Raw genomic sequence first — 25075 nt, 5'->3', positions numbered from 1 at the left:
GCTTCTTGCGGCACTAAGCCCAATGTGAGTTCATATCAGGTATAGCTGGAGAACGATCACTTCTAATATACCTTCTAGTACATATCTAGATAGTGTCAATATGTAATATGTGTTCTTAACTATTTAAAATTTACTTTTGGGGAGAGAGGACAAATACCCACATTCACTCAGGAGCTTTGAAATCTCCTCTGGAAAGTCTTCCTGGAGAAAAGCAAAACTGTAAATGTTTGGGACAAGAGAGGGACAAAAGCCAAGGCAAGATGGAGAATCACTTGCAGCAAAATTCTCCCAGACATCTGCCCACAGGTAGGGCATTCGCTTCTTCCATCTACAGCTGTTCCTGCCAAAGAAGTTACCTCTCCTGCCTACTCAACACTGTGCTGCTGCTGGAGGGCTCTCCCTGCCCAGCCTCTCTGCCTCCCCAAGCTTGCCATTGCATCTGCTCAGCTGAGCAATCCACAACTTGCGCACTTCAATCCTAATGGACTCAGTTAGCTTCTGCAATTTAAATAGCAGATTTTTGCTCTTGAGGGCCCTCTTACAGCAGAGGGAGTGCTCACAGGGTGTTCGAAGTCTTCAGAGCCAAGAAAAATGGTAACATCAAGACAAGGATAAGAAGCAGACAGAGTTCACCGTGGGCAGCAGGGTTTTCAGCCAGCACTGCCGGAAGTGGAAGGGGACGTATGAACTGACCACTGAAGTGTTCTCCCTTTTCTGGCTTATAAGTCTGTGCCTGAGCACTTCTGAGCTCCTAGCTCCAGGCCTCCATTTGGGAGGAGAGCTGTGAATGTGCACCATCCTTCTTTTGTACTTGGGTTTCTACTGCAAGGCTTCTAGACATTTTTTGTGGTGCACTTTGGTCAAGCTTCAAAATGGTCAGATTAGACTGCTGTGCTTCTGCATATGACCTGCCAGTGAGCCAGCCAGCCAGCCAGCCTAAGGGTAGTGGGCACTAGGCGATCATAATTACAACTGAAGTCAATGACAGCTTTCCTCTGAACAAAAAAGCTTTGCATAGAAGCTGCTCATGTAGCAGTTCAGGCCTAAAGGATACAGGTTTTTTTTACAACTGAGGCCCTATTCTGCTAGTGCTTCCAACCCCAATCCATAAAGTGGGATTATAATGCTAGGAAGTTCATTTTGTACTTCTATACAGAAATTCACTAGCCTTTATCATTACTGGCAGTAGATATAGATCCAACCAGGGCAAAGGAAAGGTTGTGGAGTAGCCAAAAATGAAAGGTGTTAATGGAAATTACAGCACCTTAAACTTCCCCTCATAAATTCGTATAAGGAAGAGTACAGACTAAAAAATATTAACAGTTTTTTTAATACAGTATAGTAAACAAGTAGTGCTTTGATGAAGGGAATTAAGAAGGCCTCTTTTCCTACAGCTGTCTGGCTCAAGGCTGCTTAACTTTGGGGTAAGATAGATCCTGTCTGTAAGTCATTTATTATTTAGATCACAGTAAGGCATTTACAAGGCTTCTTGTCCATGTGATTCCTGTGATGTCTGGGATGGGGTGAGCAGCCCTTCCCTTGACGGACATGTTCACATGGAAAGTCCAGTCCACTAACTACATGGTCTCTATCCTGCTTCCATGAAAGATGTAGAAACTTGATAGCTCTGAAAAATGTACCCCTCTGTCAGACTTGTCTGAGACCAATTTTTATTAGAAAAGATGGAAGGAAACACACTCACTGTGAAGGCATGAGTCTGCTATGGCGTCGCACGTCTTTGGTGCTGGTGCAAGGAAATAGAAAACAGATGTCCCTCTGAAAAGTATGGCTTTTTCTGTGCAGTGTACAAGGCAGGGGTCCTCCAAAGAAAACCTAAGAGGCATAATTAAAGACCAGTTCCTGAGTCACGCAGGGGCTGTACTGGTACCAGACAGCCATTTCCCAACTTCTGAGTACTTTGTCTTGCAACTTCCTTCTGCGATCATTTATGCTGTCTATGTTGTGCTGCCACCATGCATTCACTTCTCTACAGTGGCCCATAAAGCGTGCTAAGTGTATGCACCACACCTCAATTATTTTTAATAGACTAGGTTAAGTCCCTTATGCTTATGGATTAGGTTTTGCGAGGCAGCAAGGCCACGAGCAGACCCCAGGGCTGCAAGGTACAGCTTTGGCGCACAGAGTTTGCCGGCTGCGCTGACGTGTCGTGCCCGACAGGTGCGGGTAATCCCGCGCTGGGCCGATCAGGCTCCGCAGCCGATGACCCTAATCTCGGCCCGGCCCCGTTAGGCAGCGGCCTTGCCCGTGGCCCCGGTGCGGAGCGGCGTGCGGGGGCCGGCGGACCAGCGCCTGCGAGGGATTAGCGGGGCGAACCGCTCACCCACCGCTGACCCGGGCGGGAGCCGGGAGGAGGAGGACGAAGCCGCGGCAGGGTCCGCGGAGGCGTCGCGGCCCCAGCCCCCCGGCGAGGCTGCCTCTGCGGCGGACCGGAGCGCTCACTGCGGTAACCCTCGGCCGCTGCCCTGCGGCGCCGCCCCGCCCCCCCGGGGGCGCCCTGGCGCCCTGCCCGCCCGGCATGGCGGCGCTGCCCCCCCCGGCAGCCGCGGGGCGAGGCGGGCTCCTGTGTGTGCGGGGGGAGGGGGCTGGCGGCGGCGCTGCGGCGCCCCGGGCAGGGCCTGCCGCCGGGCGCTGCCGTTCGCCTGCCTGGGTGAGTCCTGCTGCTTTCGCCTTCTCGTGTTCCGTGTAAGTGATCTGCCGGAGAGCCGAGCGGGTGGCGAGCGCAAGAGCGGTGTCCGGACGGCCTGAAACTTGGGGCGATCGGATAGCCCGGGAGCAGCCGGTTTTGCCCGGGACGCCGGGAAGCTGGACGGGCGCTGGCCCGTTGGCACGGCGCCGGCGGAGCTAGCACTGCCCTGGCTGAACTAAGTGCAGTAATATGGTTATGGAACTTAACAAGTCAAATGTGAGATCTTACTGTGTCTGCAGCATCCCGTGTGTACCCTTAACCCCGAACTCCTTGTCTGCTAAGTGCTGGTAAATTTGCTCGTAATTCCCTCCTTATCTTGCTATCAAATGACTGTATCACCTTAATTTCAAGCTCTGCCGAAGCCAGTTGATATAGCTGATAAATTAATTTTGTGTTGCTACTTCGGTGTTGTTAGAAGTTCTGAGAAATAGGCAAGGAGTGAGTTCACACCATATTGATTTTTATGGCCTTATAAAGTTTTATTGCCTTAAAATAGGAAAATTAAGTGATGCTTTAGCTTTGAAAGCTGAGTTCTTTGCTAATATATTGATCTAGTGTGTAGTCATTGAAAAATTATTCTCATCACTTGCAGCGCCTCTCTTCTGGGAGCCACCAAATGAGTCAGATATGGTTCAGTTCGTGGATTGTTAATGTCATTTCATTACTTCTGGTGGCACAAGGTCCAACTACAATTTGATAATGACACCATTTCTCCTTCCATTATTAATCCTGTTTCCATGGTTGTAATGCCCCTGCATAAACGTTCTCTGTTGGATGACAATTGTCATGGAAGTTTTTTGCTCTCATTTGTTTTCAAAATAATGGTGCTTTTAAAATTGGCAACAAGAATTAACTTTAGCATTTTGGTTTTGTGTTCGTTTCGTACCCTTTTATTATTGCTAAAGGTTGACTCTTAAAAAATTGGAATCCTGTATTGATTTCATGTTTGACCTCTGAAGAATTGCCATCCAATGGGTAACCCCTATGCATGAGATAAATTACTAAATTTAATGCTTACAGCCCTCATCAGTTCTATAGCCTGTTGCTTCAAAAACCTCCTTGAATGGAGTTTAATGAGAACTGTAAACTTCAGCATGCAGGAGGATCATTACTGTTGGTGGGGGAAAAATGGAGGAAAGCCAAGGTGGACTATAACACTGATAAAGATGTCTTCCAGCAGCACCCTCTGATAACTTTTTGGAGACTAAAGAGCTGGAACCTCCTGTGAGTGCTGCTGGCTGGTTCAGCCACAACAAGTCAAAATGTGAAGATCAGCCGAATAACAATCAGCAGATGAAATGTCAGTGTGGACACCCTATATGCATTTATCAATAGAGGGAGATCAGGTACCAATACGGCATAGTGCTGTTTCTCTATTGCATGTAGTAGAAGTTTGACAAAGGTCAAAGAGTCCAGAGGCATCAGGTTACTCAGAGCTGTCTCGCTTTGTTGGGAAAGTCGTTGCTGGATAACAGTCAGTAGAGGAGAAAGGTGTTGTGAGAAACAGAAGAAGCAGTTGCTCTGCCCTTCGAAAAGTGAGCACTAAAAAGTGCCTTCAGAAACAGAGGATTAACACAGATATTCTGAGTTGTGCCCAGGATGTATGTTTAATTTATCAGCTCTCCTTGCCTCCAGATGCTGTGAAGTAGCCATTTACTTCTGCATTTACATTAATTTGAGGTTCAGTTGTTGGGTTTAAAGTTTGCTTGGCGATGTCGTTGCAGGGTTCTTAACTTTTCTGTGCATCATCAGGCAAAGTCCAAAACTGGCAATTTTCAGGTGGTGTTGTGAGACATGCTGGTTTTGATTTTCTTACTTGACTGTAGCATGCAACTGGTGTTAGTCATTTTTTGGCAGTTCTCAAGCTATAACTCCTTGTTGCCAGCAATTAACTGGAATGGGATTCATTTCACCTAACTTAAGATGTCTACATCTGAAGCTAGATAACTGGTTTCCTGTTGTAGTCAAAGGAGACAGTATAATCAGTGGAATGGAGAGAGCAAGTCTTCTTACATTAAGGTAGATGCCAACCAGGTCAGGTGAATCATTTTTTTCCTAGATTCTATTGACTGGTTTGGCTGGGTCTAAAATGAGATTGTGGTACCTACGTTAGATGCCAACAGGTGTACTGTATGTTAGTTAGGTGACTACGAGCTCTTGGTTCTCTTACTCATGTAAGCACACTGTAGTGAAAGCAAATGAACTAAATGTTAGAGGGCTGCTGGTTTGTATTCCTTGTCTGCCACAGCTGGGGCTGATGCCTACAGCATAGCATTCAGCTTTCTCGCCTGTAAGAACAGAGGTAAAAAGCCTCTCATCACATATTCGTCAAATCTCAGTAGATGATGTATTTAGACATGGGACTCTTGAAAAGATGTGACATTACATTTATTTTTCCAAATAATCACTAGCTAAAAAATAATATATTCACATGCAGATGGTACAGTAAAAATGTGGTCAAAATCTTCTGGATATAATTCTGTCCTCTCATCTACCATATTTTGTGGACAACAGCAGCAATATCTCGAAAAATAAACCTGATCTCTTATTCCCTGAACAGATTCCAAGGTAGCAGTTCATCTTAAATTTTCTTTATAGAAATGAATTTAAGGCTGAGGGTTTGTTATCAGTTGTTTATAGGCTGAATACAATTTACTGGGCTTTTGCTTGGCCAAAATACCCAAATGATTCTATCATTTAAGTAAAGTAGTAGTCAAAGCTTTCTTGCTCCTACTGCAGTGTCTATAAATAACTGGCTTGTTGTTGGTCTTTTTTGGTTGTTTGTTTTTTCTTCCATAGAAAGTTTCTTGCAGGTGACAAAGACTTAATTCTTCAGTTGTGGAAAAACATGAGGATGTATAGAGTGGAAGGTACTAAGCAAACTGATGTGCAGTCAAAGATAAACACATGGGTGGTATGAAACTTACGTAGACCTGCAAAATGTAAGGTGTTTTTTTTTTTTTTTTTTTAAGTTAGGATATAGTGTTTAGTGTATTCAGCTTTTGATAAATTAAGTAAAAACAGCAGATAGTGCTTCATACACTTGTTTTTAATTAGCTGCCAAACTAGAAAATCTGCTCACACTGAACTTAGATTTAACTGTAGTTCCCATTCAGATCTTGCTTGTATCATCATCAAAATCAAAAGTCGGGTATCCCAGTGAATTGAATGAGGATGGCATTGGGATTTCAGGAACAAAACTTACTCTCTGAGTATTGGACAAGATACTGTGCTGTTTAAATTTACACCAGCTTAAGATCTGAGTTGCAATTTATGCTAGTGGTTGAACAATCAAATTTGGGCATTTATCCAGAAAGTAAGTAGTAGGTGTTAGTTTGATTAAAACCATATTGTAGCCTCATATGCTCTTGGCTTGTCTGAGAATTCAATGCAGCAACCGTTAATTTTCTTATTAAATACTTCTCAGCGTAGGCATAAACTCGGGAAGTAGGAGGAAATAAGGTGTTGTGGGGTTTCATTGTCCTATTGTATCAAGTACTTCAAGGCACCGTTGTGCTTGGTGCTCGGTACCTGACCAAAGAAAGGGCTTATAAACTTATAAAGGGCTTATAAATAAAATACAGGACAAAAGCAGCAGGTGAAGGAAAGGTGAGGTATGGTAGGAAACTTTTCTTGTTTGATATAAAAAGCCTCAGTGAACATTGGCCCCCCCCCTTTTTTTTCTTTTTAGCGTTTTTTGGGCATCCAGTAGGCAGATTTAAATTTCAGAATCTGAAGCAGTACTACGGGGAGTGAAAATGTCACTTCGGCAGGGGGATTGGAGCAGATAGGCAATGTGAGCTAATGTTGTCAGCTCCTGACATCTACCTCCCCTGACAAACGTGAAGCTGTTTGACAAATTACAGGGTCACCCTGTGAGCAGGACCTGTCTGGTTAAACACAAGTAGTGTTTGTAATGGAAAAGAGGAAATAATGTGGACAAATAAAAGAGCTACAAAGAAGATCTCAGTAACTGTGTTTTAAACTGAATCAGCGAGGTCCAGGCTCTAATTGTCAAGATGAGTAAACACAAGATTTTGGTAGGCAGGAGACAAGATGCTGCTGAGAACCCAAAGGCTGGCACTTAAGTCATGTATGAATAGGCATCTACATTGTTAATCATCTAGGCTCCCTATATGGAGAAGGATGAACTACATGGAGAAGTGCCCTTTTTCTCAACTCCTTACAGAGAAAATTCATATGCTTACGTTTATGTGAGATGGAAGTCCATTCAGAAACTGTTTGGGGGATAGTAGAAAGAAGATGTAAACTTAGACTGTTGAAATATGGTAATTTTTAAAACTAGTACAAATGTCAGATTAAAATACAATATTCTGTGTGGGATTTAGGGACCATTGCACTTGCAAGCCAGGTTGCAGAAGCAGAAACTATTACCTATTTCTGCTTAACACCGTTGTTTGTAATGCTCTGTGGTCTTGACCATAAAGCCCTCAACAGTGCAATTGTTCAGGGGTCTGAGTTTCTTTTTATGGTTTCTTTTTGTGATAAACATACTTCAGTGAATTGCCATCGCAGCAATGTAATGGTCCACAAGTGATATACTGTATTCTTCATGAGACCGTCTCTTTCCTTCCCTTCCCCTGCCCTCTCCAAACTGGCTAGATATTGAAAATGATGGAGAGTGCAGTAATCTGCTACCTTTGATATGGCTTGGGGCATTTCTGAACATCTCTACTATGTGGGCTGATCTCTGCTGCGTACAGTGTGTATGTTTGGTATGACCTGTGCAGTTAAATATCACCTAGTGCTGGCTCATCTGAAAAAAATTCTCTCCCAATTCTGAGTTGTTATAACTGTGATAGCCAAATCACTGACACCAGATACACCTCTTACACCCCCACACCCCTTCTTTTCTCAGGACTCCAGAACTGGCTATTTTTCGTTTCTAAAAACCCTGAATTTAGTCATTTTTCTGAGCACACTGGAAAGTGTTTTAGAAGGTTTTTATAGAGATTCAAGGATACATTCATAGCTCAGAAGTTTGGATCAAGAAATAAGTTGCGTTTCTACAGTAAATTTTTAATGGTGAGGGGTATGATAAATTACCCAGCTGTTGCAGCACCCAGACATATTCCAGAGACAGTCCTATTTATTGTTGAAATATGAGGTTAAATCATTATCAGCTATCTGAACTTCACCAAGATGTAATAAACCATTATTCATCACTCAGAACAGAACACTTGAAATCATTCTATTTAATGTATTTTTGATAATAGAAGTAGAAGCTAAACAATTTATATGCAAGGGCTTGTTCTTAAACATGGTGGAAGTGAGGAAATATGATGTTCAATATAACTTGTTCAAGTCATGATTCTGAAGCTGTAAATCAAAAGACAAAGGATTAGGGTGAATAATTCTTTCTGGAATAGTATCCTTAAATTATTGGACTAAGTATGACAGTTATTAGAAGCTTTTATTTCTAAGTATATGCTTTTCTTAAGACAAGTAAAAGCACAACTGGTACAATTTGCAGAGAAAAATGCAAGCATCTGACAGTATCTCTAGCACCATTTTCCAGTAACCAAATAACACCAGCAGGATCTTGTTTCCTCAGTCTTTTAACAGTTCTCCTTGTACTAGTCTCCAGAGACAGCTGATGTGGGGAGTCGATTAATTCCAGCTGCATTCTGTTAATGTATAGGAAATCTAATAAAACCTGGGAAGTTGTTGGAAGCTGCCGTTCATGATGCACGCGGTGTTTTCTTCAGAACGTACTGCCTGCTGTAGAGCTTTGGGTGAAAGGGTGAGTCTTTGGTTAAGGCTGTGGTTTGGGGTCGGAGTTCCCTGGCTGGCTCTGCCCCAGGCTAAATATGTGAAGCTGATCTTTGAATTTCTGCATCTCCTGTACTCCTTCCCTTTAAAATGGAGGTAATGAGTCTTCCTTTCTTCCAGCTTCCACACATCTCCTAGAGTAAGCTGTCTGGGTCCAGGACTCTGTTTAAATCTTGGTGGACTGCTGTGTATTCTGTAGACAAGAATCTGTACGTAGACAGACACCGGTATTAGGAAGATGCCATCAGTTGATGGCTCCCTACCTCCCCCTGCCCCCCAAGAATCTTCAGTCATGGCTTGAGTGTTCAGTAAAACTGTATACAAATAGTTAACCTCAGTCTTAAACTTGTGCTCAGAAAGAGAAATTCTGCAATTCTGTCACTGTGGTACTCCTCAAAGCAAGGCTTTGGGATTATGAATCATAATCCCATTATCACCTCGAAAGAATTTGATTATTGTCTTGTGTAGCCTCAGTTAAGGGCTAGATACAAACCATTTATATACACAAAGTGATTAAAAAAACCATTCTAGTGTGTAAAAAGAGTTTACCCTTATATTTGAGCACTATTGTATAGGCAAAAGAAAAAAAAAAAAGTCCCGTGCACCAGAAGTGTTAGTAATTATTTTTGTTGTTTCTGTGGAAAAGAGATGGTTTTGACTGAGCATGGTAGAGCCTCTCAAGGTATGGATAAATGCTAAGCATGAGACGGAAGGGTCTTCAGGAAGAGACTGTAGTCAACATCCTGCCTGAGTTATGTTTGCAGGAACCCTGGGGGAGGGTTGGACAGAAGGAGAGAGAAAATTTTGAATCTGAAATAGAAATTTGGAGACTTGCATACAAAAGCTTCATGTCTGCAAGTCTTGATCCTTTATATAAATAAGCTTATCTCTACTTTGACCTTAACCTGGATTTGTGTTAAGGGAGATTTCACAGTAACAGGTAAAATTAGGTCATTTTATTCCTACAGCCCTTGAAAGCAAGGTGCTTGGCCACTAGCACAGTACTCAGTGTGCAGCAAACTTCTGTAGGGGCCCTGGTGTTAGGAGGAGATTTCCCCGCTTTGCTGTGTGAGCTAATATAGAGATGGATAATACAGTTGCATGTGTATTTAAAAAAAAAAAAAAAATCTTCTGACCGATTAGTGAGCTAAGCAACCAAGAGCAGAACAGCAGGAAGAGTCGTGAGACCGAAGTCCCCCAAAGAGCTCGTATCATCCAGTGGAAAATTAGTCTTTTTTTTTTTTTCTTCCATTACACACAAGAATGTGCCTGAAGTGCCAGTATGCAGCTCGGATAATTTAAAGGGCTGGTACAGCACGGTGTTTGTATAGCCGTCCATTTCAGCTGCTTCTAGTTGATAACCAACTGCTGAATAAACAAAGTACAGCCGGTATGACAGAGTCACTGATGAAACTTGAAGCCGTTGTGTTCACTATTAAGAGAGAAATACAGTATCATAGTGCAATTTCTGTCACTGGCGCAATACAATATGAATTGTGTTATAGCACTAGATTTATGCTTTGGACGTGAAAAATCCAAAAATAATTACATTGTAGCATATTTTTAAAGTATTCTGTGAAGATAGATAGTGAAGAGGACTCTCAATAGCTGACTTGCTTATTTATTGCATATTTACTCAGTAGGGACTTAAGTCTGTCCTGTTCCCTACCCTTTTTCAGTCTTGGCTCTGCAAGTAGGAATATGAGAACATGATTTTTAAAAAGTTTCTAATGATTTTTTTAATGGCTGGTAGAGGTAGGGCTTTCTGGGGGGCGGAGGGGTGCCTTTTGTTTACTTTTTTTAAACACTGTATAGGTGCTGAATACTTAGCCAGTGTGAAGGATAATATTAGTGAATTTTATCCATCGTTGACCAGGGCATAGGTGTAATCTTTCCTTTACAGTATGTAAAATAGGTGTTAATGAATGTACACCAGTAAACACATTTTCCATGACTGAATGCTTTGTTGTCAGAAAACTGTAATATTGTGAACAGATCTGCCGCTTTGATCTGTTTGGGCTTATCTATATAAAATATACATAAAAATGTAAATATTAAGAGTCAAAGTCTAAAACTGATTGTCTGCTATTAAAGTTTGAATGAACCTAATGCTGCTCCTTAGCAGAATTTTTCCCCCTTGCTTCCTGATTCTTGGTACTAGAGCCAAATTCTTTTGGATTTTATGTAACAGTCATCTGTGAGCTTGGCACCCACTCACTCACCCCTCGAGAAAACCCCAAAGAGTAACGTTTTAGCTTTGCTGAGGTTCGTGGGAAAGCTTTCACTGACTTCCCTCAGGCCAGAAGTTGGTTCAGATGATCATTTGAATCTCCCTTCATTTGATACTGTGCTGACTGCATATACCTGTATTAAGTGCAGCCTTTCTTGTTCCTTGTGCTTTCAGTGCATGCACGCTGTGTGCAAAACCATTTCTACTGTTTGAGGTTGGAATATATATTTCTTTGCATATTTGTAGTGAACTAATTGTTATTAATCATTTATTTAGTGAACACTGAAATTTTCATTTTTTTCCCAGGAACCAGCATTTGAGATGCTTCCGTTAACTGGGAAAACAATAATATTTGATAGCTTTCCTGATCCTTCGGATACGTGGGAAATAATTGAGACTATTGGGAAAGGAACGTATGGAAAAGTTTTCAAGGTATTAAATAAGAAAAATGGCAGCAAAGCAGCAGTCAAAATCTTGGATCCTGTTCACGTAAGCTACTTAAATTACTTGTGTTTCTGTTTCTTATTCAACTGTAACTGAATTTATTATGTAATCTTTTTTAAGCTTGGTATATTGTTTACATTAGAATTGACAGAGAAATAAATTGCTTCAACCTGTTAACTAAAATATATTTTCTAGCTATCAAAACATTTTCACTTGGTAAGTGATCTTGGAAGTGGCCACATATGGTAGAAGTCAGAAACAGAATGAAATTTGGTTATTTTCTCTTTGGATTCTCCCTTGTTTATCTTTTACTTTCAGAAAAAGAGCTAATTGTTTTCCTTGGCAGTACCTGGAGTCCCAGCTTCTTATAGTTTTACTGTTGTTCCTTTTCCTTTTTTTACCTACTAACCAGTAGGAAAATTATGTACTTTTAAGTGTATCATGTACCTTCAAGCATATATTTTGAGTATGTGCTTCTAGCTGAGTGACGTGCTACGAGTGACACTTCAGAAGTAGAACAGTGTACTGTATTATTGGTTCTGCATTTTCAGAATGTGCCAGAGTACTTAGATATCACAGAATGATCCATCTTTTCAAATAGAAAATACAAAGGCAGTGACTCCTACACACAAAGCACCAGGTAATCAGGAGGTGGAATTATTATGTAGTAGAGTGTGTTTTGTTCCCAATAACTTACATTTGTCGGGTGGCAGATTAGTGTTCAAAGAGTCAAGAACAACTTTGTCCCATTAGTCTGGTTTGTAAAGGCAGACCCCCATTGACTTCGGTAGTGTTGCGTGTGGCTTCTTGGCATTTTTCTTGAGAGCAGTAACCTGCAAAACACAGAGAAGGAGCTGCTGCTATTTTTCCAGTCAAAAGACTGCTTTGGTGCTCATCTTCTTGCACTCCCAGTGCAGAGTCACAGTTTCCATTTGGCTTGTAGGTCTTGCGTGGCAGGTGCTGCTGACTGGCTTGCCACCATCTGGTACACGCGTACACACCACAGCACTGTACAGCAGCAAGAGGAGGTGTTGGTAGCCCCAGCTGCAGCCCAGCCTTGAGCCACATCTTTTGCCTCGACGTGAGGCGCGTGCTTCCACTACGTGATCCTCGGAGGAAGAGAGGGGCACGTTGTGCCTCGTGAAACGCTGCAGCCCGCGCTCTGGGGCTGCACAGCTGCACACAAAGGCTGTGCCGGTGCCTGTGTCGAGCTACAGTCCTGTGGCCTTTAAGTCCGTGAAATGTGTTCACTCTCTTGCTTTATCTTTGTGTTCCCTGTTGATCTGCTTTTCCCTTCTGTACACTTTCAAAGCAACAAAAGGAGGCTCATCTCACTTCAGCATCACGTATCTCTTCAAAAGCAAACATGATTCACAGCCGAGCGATAAGGATCTTGGTGAATTCAGATGCACTGGAAACATTTTTGACTCTATTGCTTTATGTAAACAAGGTTGCTTGTTTTGAATAAGCAGGACTGACTTGCAGTTGGTGTTCATCTAAATGCCCGTGTGGCAGGAAATGCTTCTGCTTCCATCCATTTTACAAGAATTCAGGAATGATTCTCTACCAGCAACTAGTTATAGAGGGGATCATTGAAGGAATCAGGAAAACTTTCAGTGTTGTATACTCTTTGAAAGTTATAATAAAAAGGAAAAGGATGAAGATAGGAGGAAAGAAGAGAAAATAAAGCTGCTGATAGGAGAAGGAGAAAGAAATTAAATAGAATATAAGGGAGTAGAATATGAAAAAGCCAGAAGAAATGAGACAAATACACTGGGTAAAGATGCAACTTAGGAAATTTAAGAAGGAAAAAGTTAGAACTGCTAAAACCAGATTCCTTATTTTAATGAAAAAGGTTAGATTAAGAGTGCCATCTTCTTGCTGTTTCCTTGGAAAACCATTGAGTAAAAAATTATTTTTTCTTCTTCTTGAGACGACTTGAAAATTAAGTTGTTTTTTTTCCTTATCCCAACTGCCAGAAACCGTAATTGTCACTCTGACTTTCCATAAAGTGAGAATTTTCAATTGAAAACATTGAGAAATTGCTTTTCCAGCATACTCCTGATATTTTTTTTTCAAAGAAGGTAGATGCATGTTTTTTGAAAACTTCATCTTGTTTGAAAACTAGATTTTTTTTTTTTCCCTCTAATGAAATTTCTAGTGGAAAATTTTTGGTCTGCTATTATAGAAGATGGCTTGTTCAGTAGCCAAAGAGGTGAGCTGAGGTTACTGATAGTTAGTGGAAAGTCAGTAATGCAGTCAACATTAAACTCTAAGACTTCAATTTTTAACTCAATATATATTCCTTTTTATTCTAAATATGCTATTCTTTTCCTCCCTCCTGTTTTCTGGATGTCTGAAATAGCTACTGAACCTGCATGTCCCTGCTAAAATGGCAATCCAATGTTAGAAACAGGGTGAAAGGAATATACTAGGCCTCTTCTTTTTGTTGAAACTGAAAATATTATTGCTGGCTGCAGAGGGAGCCATTGCAATGAAGAAAAAGATACTTTAGAGATTTTCTTCTTTTAAATTTTACAATCTTTTTCTTTGAAGATGGTTTCAGGATTGTGCGACTTGAGGTAGACTGAAAAAAGCTGGGGGAGTGCTTTTATATCACTAGGTATAACATACTTGCAAATTAAACTAAGAAATTACGTTATTGTAGGTGGCATGTGATTGAAGAAAGCATTTCATTTTTAATTCTTCTAGAGCTTTCAGATTCTCTCTGAATAGCAGCTCAGATTTTTGAAACTGGACGGGTAAGTAAAAGTGTTGAAATGAGAATAGGTGAAGATGGAACTGAGAATGTTCTTAGTCTTGTCCTCAAGGCTCCGTGTAAATACCATTGTAGTTTAGGACTCTGAGCCACATTATCCTGCATCTAAGTTCACATGAAGATATTCCCTGTACTGTTTCTAGAAGAGGTGCTCTCTTTTGCTGTGTTCTATGCGGATAAATTTGTTAAATTCAACCAAATTATCAAGTTTTCTTCTGTCATAAAATGCAGAGGAAGATTTTTTTTTTCTTTCTATTACAGATAGAATTAATATTCTATTCATTTTCTTCTCTCTCTTTCCATTTCTCCTCATAATAGTAAAAATCTCATAAAATCTGAGTACCCCTTAGGAGACAGAAACCTCTATTAAATCACAGTAGGGCAGTGAGCTAATTCTCCTCCAATTTCCCCAAGGCAACCATATCTTTTGTGTGTAATTTTTGGCTTTTGGCTGTCTTTTGGTTTTTTGCTTTATGATTTCTCCTTCTGTTTTACCAGATGCATTCTCTGTCTTCATCCCCTCCTTATCTTCCATTCTTTCTGTTTTTTCCCTCTCCCTCTTCAATGCCTTGGTTCTTTCATCCTTCCCTCTCTTTTTTTATTGGCACTATTCTGTGTTGTACTTATGGGAAATTAGTTTAAAGTGAGTTCTTTTTTTTTTTTTTTTTTTTTTTTGGAAAGAGAGGAAAATTTCAGCTGTTTTTTGCTTGCTCCAGTGAGAGGTCTCCAAGCCTGGCCTTGTGAGAGGACTTATTCTCGTAATCTCAATATGAAAATTTAACAGCCCAATTCCTGAATATACTGTGGCAGGGAGAAGAAAATGGGAAATTCTTTGAGACCAGCCAAGAAATGGCCAAATATGAAGTTCATGAATTTGATTTAACGTTGGAGAGATTTGTGTATGAAACAAGTCCTCCTGTGGCAACATAGAGGCAGATGCCTTTGGTGCTGATCAAAATGGGAGGAAATGTCATTTTTTGGGAGTACAAGTATCCCTTTTCTCTACTGCAGTAACTACCATTTAGTGGTAGTGGGGCAGGGGAGTGGGGAGACAACAGGTTTTCAGCAGAGTAAATGCGTTTCACCAAGGTGTGATTAATGGCGTTCATAGGTAGCCTGCCTCTAAAATTAATTTTTCAGCTTTGTATTTCTCTTTCAATTGATTTAATTACAAATTATAACAAATAACACTTTTTCCCAAGAAGTAAACAATGGGGGGAAATGACTACAGCTATTCTGCCTCTGCCTGTGACCAGGATGGGTTGAATGCCTTCTCAGCATGACTGAACCAGTTTGCTAGCATCCTTCTGTGGACCCTTCCAGGACCCAGATGGAAGAGGTCACCTGAGTTGCCCAGTGCCTGCAGTTGCTGGCATCCGTGTTTGGTCTGAAAGGACTTGCACAGCACGTGTTGCGTGGTTGACAAACCTTGTCCTCTTTTGCCTCCCAAAGGACTTCCCTCACAGTGTAAGAAACCCAAAGTCTGTAACAAAAGACTGACAAAAAGCCACTACTCTTGCAGCCCAGAGGGAGAAGCCGAAGAAATCATGGATATCACTAGTTTCTATGTTAGTAGAGAATGTCTTAGAAAAGTTTTCAGATGATTCCAGAAAGAGAAATAATAAACTAATAAGATGCGGCTGCAGTCATTTTTGGTTGTGCACAGAGGGGAATAGAGGTAATTCCAGCTGCACTGTTTCTAGCTGGGGACGCCCTTGAGGCTAGAAAAGTAACTTGTGACTTCCTGATACTCTGAGGCATCTGCATGCTCTCCCAAAAACTCACCAGTCCCTTCCAACCCATTTGTGGGCTACAGTGACTTCATGTAGGTTCCTGTTCACACTATGATGTGGTTACCTTGAAATGCTCCTTCCCCAGCTTCCTGGGGGCCCCTCTGCCACCCTCTGTGCTTTAGCTGAAATTGGTTAAAGAGCAAGTGAAAAACGGATGATTGTTTTGTACTGAGTAAACAGAACCAAGCTTTGTAGCCCTGCCAATGGTACGTTAAAGCCTGGGTTGATTGACTGGGTTTTTTTTTTTTTTTTCTTTTAAATGCACATCATGGCTTTACTAACTGCTATTTATTTCTCATTTGTTACACTAGGATATTGATGAAGAAATTGAAGCCGAGTATAACATTTTGCAAGCTCTCTCTGATCATCCCAATGTAGTCAAGTTCTACGGCATGTACTATAAGAAAGATGTGAAAAATGGAGATCAGCTTTGGCTAGTACTTGAGGTAAATAATTCAGAAAAATAGGAGTTTTCTTTGAGCTGGCTTTTCTATGTTGAGTATAAATCAACAAATCAGGTGCAAGTAATTTGTTTGATGTTTTTCTTTAGTGTGGTTGCATGTGTAGTAGTAAATGCTGTTGTTTAGTCATCTTAGCTTTCTCAATTCATAACGTGCTTTGATTCCAGCGTTCTTATTTTGTAAATTTATACTGTTCATGCTGTGTCTTCAGAATTAGGGTAGAAATGCTAGTAGGACTTGACAGGATTTTCTACCTATAATGTTTCTTTGAAAAGCTTGTCATGGAAATCTTCCTACAGTATCACTTGTTTAAATATCATTAAGCTATGGTATAACAGTTAAAGTAACCAATATGATGAGTTTTTTTCTAAATGACATGATAAAAATTAATTATTTGAGAATGGGGTTTTTTTGCAAGTAGAATACACAAATATACATAGACATATAAGCCAAGAAAAAACAGGCTATTGCCCTCACTCATTTGCCAAGTATTGTTGACAGCAGCAGGATTTCCCAAAATGAAATCAGAGGGAGGCAGGACCTGTAATTTGTTTCAGTCTTTAATTGTGACTAATCTAGGAGCAAAGAGCTTCATCATTGCTGTTTTCATAAATTCACTGAGACCTATTCTGCCAAAACTGCCCCCTCCCTTCAGAGAGGATTCTCTTTGGTGTTTCAGAATTGACCTCAAGATGCCAGAAAGGCAAATGAACAACATCTCTACCAGGAATAGTGTGGCTTTCGTAACAGTCAAGTCTCTTGCTGATGTTTAATCAGTGTTTGATAAAGTTGAGATTGAAGAATTTCTTGTATTTTATCATTTGCCAGCTAAATGACTACAACCCTTCTGCCAAATACCTCAGATAGCAATGGGATCTTATCCTGGAAGCAAACTCTAAAAAATGCCTAAGTACTAAAAGCAAAGTCTTCTGACTTGCATAGAATTTTTTAAGAACATTTTACCTTGGAAATCATAATAAATGATTAGGTTAGACTGAAGTCAAAAGATGTCAGCTCCTCATGTAGTGAGAATCTTTGAAAATCTAGCTTCTATTGTGTCTGCGGGGCATCCGAACCTCCACCTGTGAAACTTCTGGCATGTACAGGGCTGATGCCAGACAATCAAGATAGGACAGACTGTGTGAGGAAGCATTCATGTGTTTATATTTTAACTTTATTTTTGGCATGGCTTAATTTTTTAAATGTGAAAAACGCAAGCTACATCTGGAATATAAGTTTCATATTTACTCTTTTGGTGCAAAGCTGTGTGCATGCATGTGCCACTATAGAGTCTGTGGAAGAGTCTTGGATGCTTTCTGTCACTGCACTGTGAATTCAGTGGGTTTTAATTTATGTGTGTACACATAGACATGCATGAGTAGAAAATTAAATTCCAGTGGTAACTTTGGTAAAGTTCTTCTTTTAATAAAATTATCTGTGAAAGAAAACCATCATGGAAGAGATTCCTCTGTTGAAGTGTCACCTTCCTTTTAGCTTGTATGCAGCTTTATAGGGCCATTTCAGTTTGCTTTTTGCAGTAGCTATTCAGGTGTCTTGCAGTTTATAAAAGTGAAGATTTTTTTTTTTTCTTCTCAATATATGTATTTCTAAATCCATAAAAATCATGGTTAGTGTCTACTTTAGCTTAGAGACCTCTGTTTCCATTGTTTAGGTTTTTTGATTTTTATCATAAAGGATCATTTTCACTTCAGAACTGTTGCTTCCCCTGAAGAGGAGAATCCAACTTTGAAATTTAGATTTGGGGAGGGTCTGTGTGATCCTCTGAAATGAAGATGGACCTTTTTCAGTGAGAACCTAGTCTGGAGATAAGTTTGCAAGGAGAGGAGAGACAGATAGCGTAGACCAAGGCAGTCTGAAGAATCTGAAGCAGCTTCCACAGTACCTGAATGCAAGATGATGAAAAGGGGGAGAAGTAGGGAATTCAGTGCAGAGAACTAACTGCGGTCTTCTGGATTCCCACAAAGCTGTAGCTGCCGGGAAGAACTTACATGAGCAGAGTGTCGTTGAATGCAGAGCTTGTTGATCTACTCTGCTTTTGTGTTTGGTGATGGGATCTGTGGGCAGGAGGTTTTGAAGAGAAGGCTTCTGAAGCTCACTAAGAATAGGTTGTGTTAAATGGTAAAACTCAGCCTTTAGGAATGGACTTAGAGCCCCTACTTAGCAGCAAAATTACATTGTAGAGAGTTAGACTTCACCTGTGTAGATGTAATGAAATGTGTTTTCTAGAGAAAAAAACCTGAGCCGTGTCTCTTTAAGACATGTCCCATGCTATATATGAACAGCACGCCAGTCTGGGAAGAAAATTAGTCGTTAGGCTTCTCTCTCCCTAATTCAGTCTTCCACATTGCTTATGTGAGCTGTACTGTCCAATTCTTACACATTTCTTAGTACAACAGTCATGCAAAACTAGCATTCTAGCTTGTAAATAATGCTGTTTGGTTGGCTGTTGTTGTTGGTGCTCACTCTAAGGCCTTTAGCTAACTACGTTAGCAGTGGGGCATAGGATGTTCACAGTCTAGATTGAAGGTATTGTCCTTGAGTAGATGTTATTAAATCAGATGAGTATCAGGAAATACTTAGCTCCTAATTCCATTTAATTGTAGATGACCTATTGGTTTGGATCATCCATCAGTTTTCTGTGTCTGTACAAGCCAAAACCATTTGCTTCAGAATGATGGTAAAGATCTGTTACAGAATAATTCTGGGTAGATAAGAATTTTCTTCATAACCTTATTGCTTAGTAATTGCCTAATAACATGTTTTTACAGAAATTCTTTTTGCAATTTAAGGTGAAATTCCTCATTTTCTACTGAACATTTGAATTTCATTTTTTTGGTTGTACATATCTATCTCTGTGCTAATGTGCAGAGTACCTAGCTGATCTTGTAAAGCCCTTTTGAACATGCAGTGTTATGGGTTGGAAATATGCTTCTGGGAGAATAGGAGCTATTGTTCATTTGAAAAAAAAATTCTTTTAAAGAAACACACTTTTTTGATAGAATAAAGCATCAGGAGATCTTTAGTCAGTCTTGTACTTTGATTTAAGCTGTCAGTTATGGTACTTCTAATCAGTTAGTACTATTCAAAGAAACTTTCATAATGATTACTTGGAAAAATAAAGTTAAACAGCCTTTTCTGGTAACACTGCTTCTGTGTATGGCCTTTCTAATATAGTATTTGTAGGAGAAGAGCAAAACTACTACGTAGTGTTCATCTTAACACGCTAAGACCTAAATTTGAGACCAGTAAAGAATATAGATTACACTTAAAGAAAAACTAATATTGTAAGATCTTTTAATGTGATTAGCATCTTTTTGGTGATAAGATAACCTAACTTTCTTGATTCAGCATATTTTTTTTTACAGAAACAGCCTACAGGAATGAATGTGAAAAAAGAACACATCTATATGGAATAAGAGTACTCTTGCTTAGCTCATTAACACCCTACTTGTTGTAGGCCACACCAGGAGAGGTTGAACACCTGCCCCTGGGTGGATGCTGTTCCAGTCACATTTACGACAGTGAACATTGCTAGAGAGGACTCCTGCAGGGCTGATTAAGCTTTGTCACGTGTGTCCAGAGATGTAGGCAGAAGAAATTAGGTATTCATTCTGTGATGAAAAGAAACCACTTGAGTATTATACTTGGGATGAATCAGCTAAGCAGTTTCATGCCAGCAGACATCAGTGTGATGACAGTGCTAAGGCAGTGTGTGCTGTAGCCTCTTCCTTTCTGCTCGGGATGTTAGGAATGGAAAGGATCTAAGATGACTGGAAATCAGCTGATGGAAGGTGGAGCAGAGAGGCAAGTCATATCGGGTCCTGCAGAAGAGCATGCAGGTCAAGGGCAGGTGGGAAGCACGAGTGGAACAGCACTTGCCTGCAATATACTGCAAAAAAAAGTCTAGTAAAGACTGAATGAAGGATCAAAACACCACAGCAGGGTATTCCACAGCTCTTACTTGCTATTGTGAGCCAGAGGCCAAGAGCTGGAAGGGAATATATTTTCATAGTTCATTTCCTGTGCAGGTCAGGTAGAATTTTAAGAAGCGCTTCAGTTTCATTTTTAAAAGACACATTTTGTCATATTTGAGTGGACTTGGATTTGCGAATCATATAAGAAAGCACTGGCTTTCTTTATATTTTACCATTCTCAATGTATTTGTATGCTCAGGAAATATGGGGAGCATCAATTATTTTTATAGTAATCAGAAGATTTTTGTATGAGTTAAAACTGAGCTTTGTCAAAGGAAAAAAAAGTTTTGATGGAACACCTTATGACCCAAAAGTACAGTTTTGTAAGACTGAAGCATTTTGCAGGGACTTTTCCATTTCTGGAGGGGTGGAGGGAATTGTCAAGAAGATACAGAAATAAATGTCTTTGACTCTGCTGAACTGCAGGAAGTCTGTCAAAGCATTACGTTTAGGTGTTTGGATTTTCCCACTGCATACGTGAACACTTTAAGAACATTTTGGATGTCCTACTGAGTTGGACCAATGGTCCGTGTCGCCCAGCACTCTGTCTCTTATGGTGGCCCTAGAAGATGCTGCTGAAGGAGAGTCTGTCCGATTTCTGCAGTCCATTTCCCACACGCTCTGCAGCACCCATGATTATTGTATTATCGATGTTCCTGACTATTCTGTCTACTGTCTATTTGTGTATCCACTAAACCTGATGATACTGTCATGCTGCACAGTCTCCTTCTGGAGCACACAATTTTGAATTTTGTGTCAATATTATATACTTGTTACTATATATAATTCCACATAGTAGAATATAATGTTTTTGGCATTATGAAACCATCTCTAATATTAAAATACTTTCACAAACAATGTTTGAGTAGGTGGGACTATCTGTACCATTGCTACTTATGCACATTGTGGATTTAAATCAACCCAGTTCATCTCTGTTCTCATGAAAAAACTTTTTATTCCAATGTGTCATCTTTGTCAGAATAATCATGTAGAAGTGTGGGATAGCTTGTGATTGGAACATGCTTCTCTAAAGAAGCAGCATGTTAGCTTTTTCTGCTTCCTCAGCCTTTTCAAATGGGAAAATAAATAGGTTAAGGAGATTGGTAATATTTGTATAGGTCTACATTGTTGCAGGCAGGTTGGTATACTTTGAGTTTGATCTTCTGGATGTTTCTTGATGTTAATTAAACCTACTTATTGGACACTGATAACTCAGAAGAATTATGGAAAGATTATCATGAAGGATTATTATGATCCAGCTGGCAGGTATGACTGTTAATTTAAAATCTGCCTGCAGTGATTTAAAATTGTTGTTTAACTTCGATCTTTAAAAGTTAACATCAAGAGGAAAAACTAAAAATGTACAAATATTTAAATTCTCTCTTTACATGCTTGGGACACTTCTACTTATGTTGCTTTTTTTTCAAAAAGAGCAGAACCAATAAACCCAGTAAATAGAAGCTCCTAGGAGTTGGATGTAAACTGGACTATACAGGAAAAAAAACTGTAGTGCTTCAGCTTGTCTGGTACTTTTCTTGCAAGCATAGGTGAAGTACCGACCCCTTGTATGGATAGGATTTGATCTGCATGGGGACACTTCGTAGCAACTTTATACCAGGTCCCGTATGGAAATAAGAATAGACTGACAATATGCCAAGCCGCCCAACTGCCAACCTGCTATGGCAGGGTAATGGGAGTCCATTGCTACTAGATTACTTCTAGTGGCTTTCCCGGCTTGGGAGAGCTCAGGCATCTAATCAAAATACTTTTAACTGTATATGAACTGTGGGAGAACCTGCCTAACCAAGACTGTTACTGGGTGCTAAACACATAGCAAGCCTGGGGAGAAAGTGGCCATTTAATGTAGTTCTTATCTAGTTACCGATTGTGAGGGCAGTTGCAATTGTCTGCTGACTACACTTAACGTCTTCTGAGTACATAACAAGCTGAGATCCCCCTGATGTAAGTCCATTATGTATTTGTTTTCATCTTTTAGAAGAATAGCCATTGCTGAACTTGTGCCTTGATGGCGAGCCTGATGCAACTTGTAGATTGCTATTCCAGTTGCAGTCAGTTATTCTCTCTGTCCCAATACCGAAGGTCAGTCTTCATATCGGAGCGCTTACATCAACATTTAAAGCCAGAGTGAACAAATGGATTTGGAAATAGAGAACCAAGGGGATAACAGGAGTCAGCTGTGGTCTCAAACAGCCACAAGAATTTGTCAGCATTGCAGCAAAGGAGAGTTATTAAGGAGGGATTTGAAGGAAGATAGCAATGTGGTTTTCTGGTTGTTTTGGCTGCTCCTTCAAAGCAGAAAGGAAAATGTGTTATGCTTACAATTAGCAAGTGATGGATGCTAGGCATTGTGGGTTAATAAGGGCTGGTAGCGGATCTGTTGCTGTCAAAGCAGAGAGTGCAAGTCTGCTATAGGTCTTGAAAGTAAAAGCAGCTAGCTCATGCTTGATGTGATTGAGAAGGGACAGCCAGTATGAGTTTTCAAAGGAAGAATGGCATGGTCAGAGGTGGCTAGTTAGGGACAAGAGCTCACCAAGGCTAAGAAAAGAAGGTGTTGAAGTAACTCCTGAATAAGATGAAGAAAGTTCAAGGTATGTCAGCACTGTTGTATCTGGCCTTAAGTGAATCTTCTGTGCTGTTATGCAGAATATACATATTTGGTGTTTGGAGAGGAAAATTTAGCAAATAAGACACTTACAAATGCGTGCAAATACTAACTTTGGTCACAAAGAGAGTCCTAGAATTCATGAAATATGTATAAATTTTCCTCACAGCTTCATAAATGAATGGTGACAGCATGATTTACATATATGTCAGATAAAGAAAAATGTGTATAATTAATGCCCAAATCTTGTGTTGGTAGTGTTTTTGGATCCTTCACTGGCTTACTTTACATGGAAGAGTTTCTGATCGTGTTGCCTTTTAGACATCACATGTAATTCTAATATTTGGTGAAACACATTTAAAAAAAAAACAAACCCTCTACTCTGTTTTATAATGTCCCATCTGTGAAATATAATTATGCATCTAAAGAGACATCAGCCTGTGGAGAAAGTAGCAGAGTGAAAGCAGCAGGTCCAATTGCTGGATTGCATTGGGGAAATGAGATTTTTTTCAGTTAGAGTTGAGATGGTAACAGTACAATTCTAGATTGCAATGGAGTGTACTATAAAAGAAGAGCAACCAGTATCCAAAAGAAAATGTAGTTAACAGTAATTTTTTTAAATCGAGGCTGAGATAGCCAGAAGCATGATATGAACTTTTAGGATCAAGACAACTGTAGTAATATTAAATTCAGGCCCCTTTCCTACCTCCACATGCATAAAGGAAGGTAGAAACGTATCATCCACATATTCCTGCTGGTGTTGTTTGACTTAACATGGATGAGGCTTCAGCTGTTTGAGAGATGGGAGATTTGAGTGATGTAAAACACAAGAGGCAAGAAACTGTAAAAAAAAAAAAAAAAAAAAAAAAAGACTGTTCAACTTTTATACTCACTTCCAACTTTGCAGTAAGTGGTGGGGTATTTACTTCCGATTCATTAAATTTGATTTTATGAGCTCTGTAGGGGGTCTGATGATTTCTGTGCGCTAGGTAAACAGCTTTTTAAAAGCATGGCTCTATTTGCATAATGTTCCTTGACCAGAGCAACAATTCCTTTAGACCTCAATCCCATATCCCAGTCTAAAAGGGCAGAGTCCTATATATACGTGGATCAGAGGCAGGGTATGATTCGTGTAATGAGAATATGCAGTCACCCCCACACGGTTGACACACAAAAACTCTTCACAGGATATTGCTGCTTTTCTGCATCCAGGCATAGACTATTGCTTTAGAGTGGTGGTAGTGCCAGAGCAGGTTGGGGACAGAAACAAATAGCTCAAAGCAAGGCAGGCCGTTCTGTCCTTTTCTTTTACTGTGCTTTTTGGTGTTATATAAGAATCCCGATGGCTAATAGTAAAGCATTTTTCTCTCCATTAGCTTTATCTCTGTCCTTTCTCAGCTAATGACATTGTCACTCTTCATGGCACCTCTCAGTATGTGGAAGAGAGGGAGAAGAACTGCAGGCGTTCCTGCAAAACAGCTTTTGGTTGTTCATGATCTGGGAAGTTTGGCTGAAAAAATTTGCAGCCTCCATGTCATCCTCGCCTCAATGCTCCCAATACAGGAAGGGTCAGAGCCGAGGGAGGGGCTGATTACGTGATTCCCTTTTGGGATGTTGCACTGTGTGTGTGATTTAGACTAGTATGTCTAAAGTTTAGCATGCAATTGCATGGCATTGAAGTTGTTAGGACTTCAACCATTGAACCAAGATTTAGTCTAATAATAAAGAAAAAAGAAAAGAAAGGAGGAAAAAAAGGAAGAGGCCTGGTTTAGAATATGGAAACTTGAAATAATACGGAACTGCGTGAGGTGCCATGCTACAAAGTGATCATCCTGTGGATATTGGTGTAGTCCCCTCATAAGCCTTGTTCTGTCTTAGGAACAGGCATATGAGAAACTGGGTACTTGTCAAGCACAGTTATCCTGGGACAGGCTCAGAAGCTGCAGTGAAGGACCGACCCTACTGCTGCCTTTGGACTAATCTTTGTATCTTCTTTGGAGCTATTCTTAATGTCCGGTTGGCTCCTGCAATATGAGGGGGCAGACTTTCTGTCCCCTTCCAGAAAAGCTGCTGTAGACTTCTTAAAATGTAAACCTTCCTGATGCTATCAAAACAGAGTCTGACCTCTCGTTTACCACGTTCCTTCCTATTTTTGTCTTCAGAGCCACACATGGCCAGTGTCATTTCATTTTATAACAGCTGTCTGGACTGGATTTCTTATTTCTGTGTCAGTTTTGGTCAGAATAGGAA

At 40.4% G+C, this 25075-nt stretch overlaps 1 protein-coding gene across 8 annotated transcripts in view; it reads left to right on the top strand.

Annotated features, from left to right (window-relative positions):
* Positions 1-2146: 2146 nt before the first annotated feature.
* Positions 2147-25075, top strand: part of MYO3A (myosin IIIA) — a 127465-nt gene continuing 104536 nt past the window's right edge. For 3 of the 8 annotated variants that reach the window (XM_064505901.1, XM_064505902.1, XM_064505895.1), the window contains exons 1-3: positions 2507-2668; positions 11037-11219; positions 16058-16192. In XM_064505901.1, the coding sequence (XP_064361971.1) occupies positions 2537-2668; positions 11037-11219; positions 16058-16192 (450 nt within the window). In that variant the 5' untranslated portion in view covers positions 2507-2536. Of the gene's footprint in view, positions 2465-2505; positions 2704-2731; positions 2995-8369; positions 8472-11036; positions 11220-16057; positions 16193-25075 lie in introns of those variants that run through there. The other 5 variants (XM_064505896.1, XM_064505900.1, XR_010387572.1 and 2 more) reach the window with 5 other exon arrangements.

Source organism: Dromaius novaehollandiae, chromosome 2, assembly GCF_036370855.1.
Source record: "Dromaius novaehollandiae isolate bDroNov1 chromosome 2, bDroNov1.hap1, whole genome shotgun sequence".
In the NCBI taxonomy this organism is placed as follows: domain Eukaryota; kingdom Metazoa; phylum Chordata; class Aves; order Casuariiformes; family Dromaiidae; genus Dromaius; species Dromaius novaehollandiae.
Note: the sequence above shows the minus strand (reverse complement) of the source record. Positions and strands in the feature narration are given on the sequence as shown.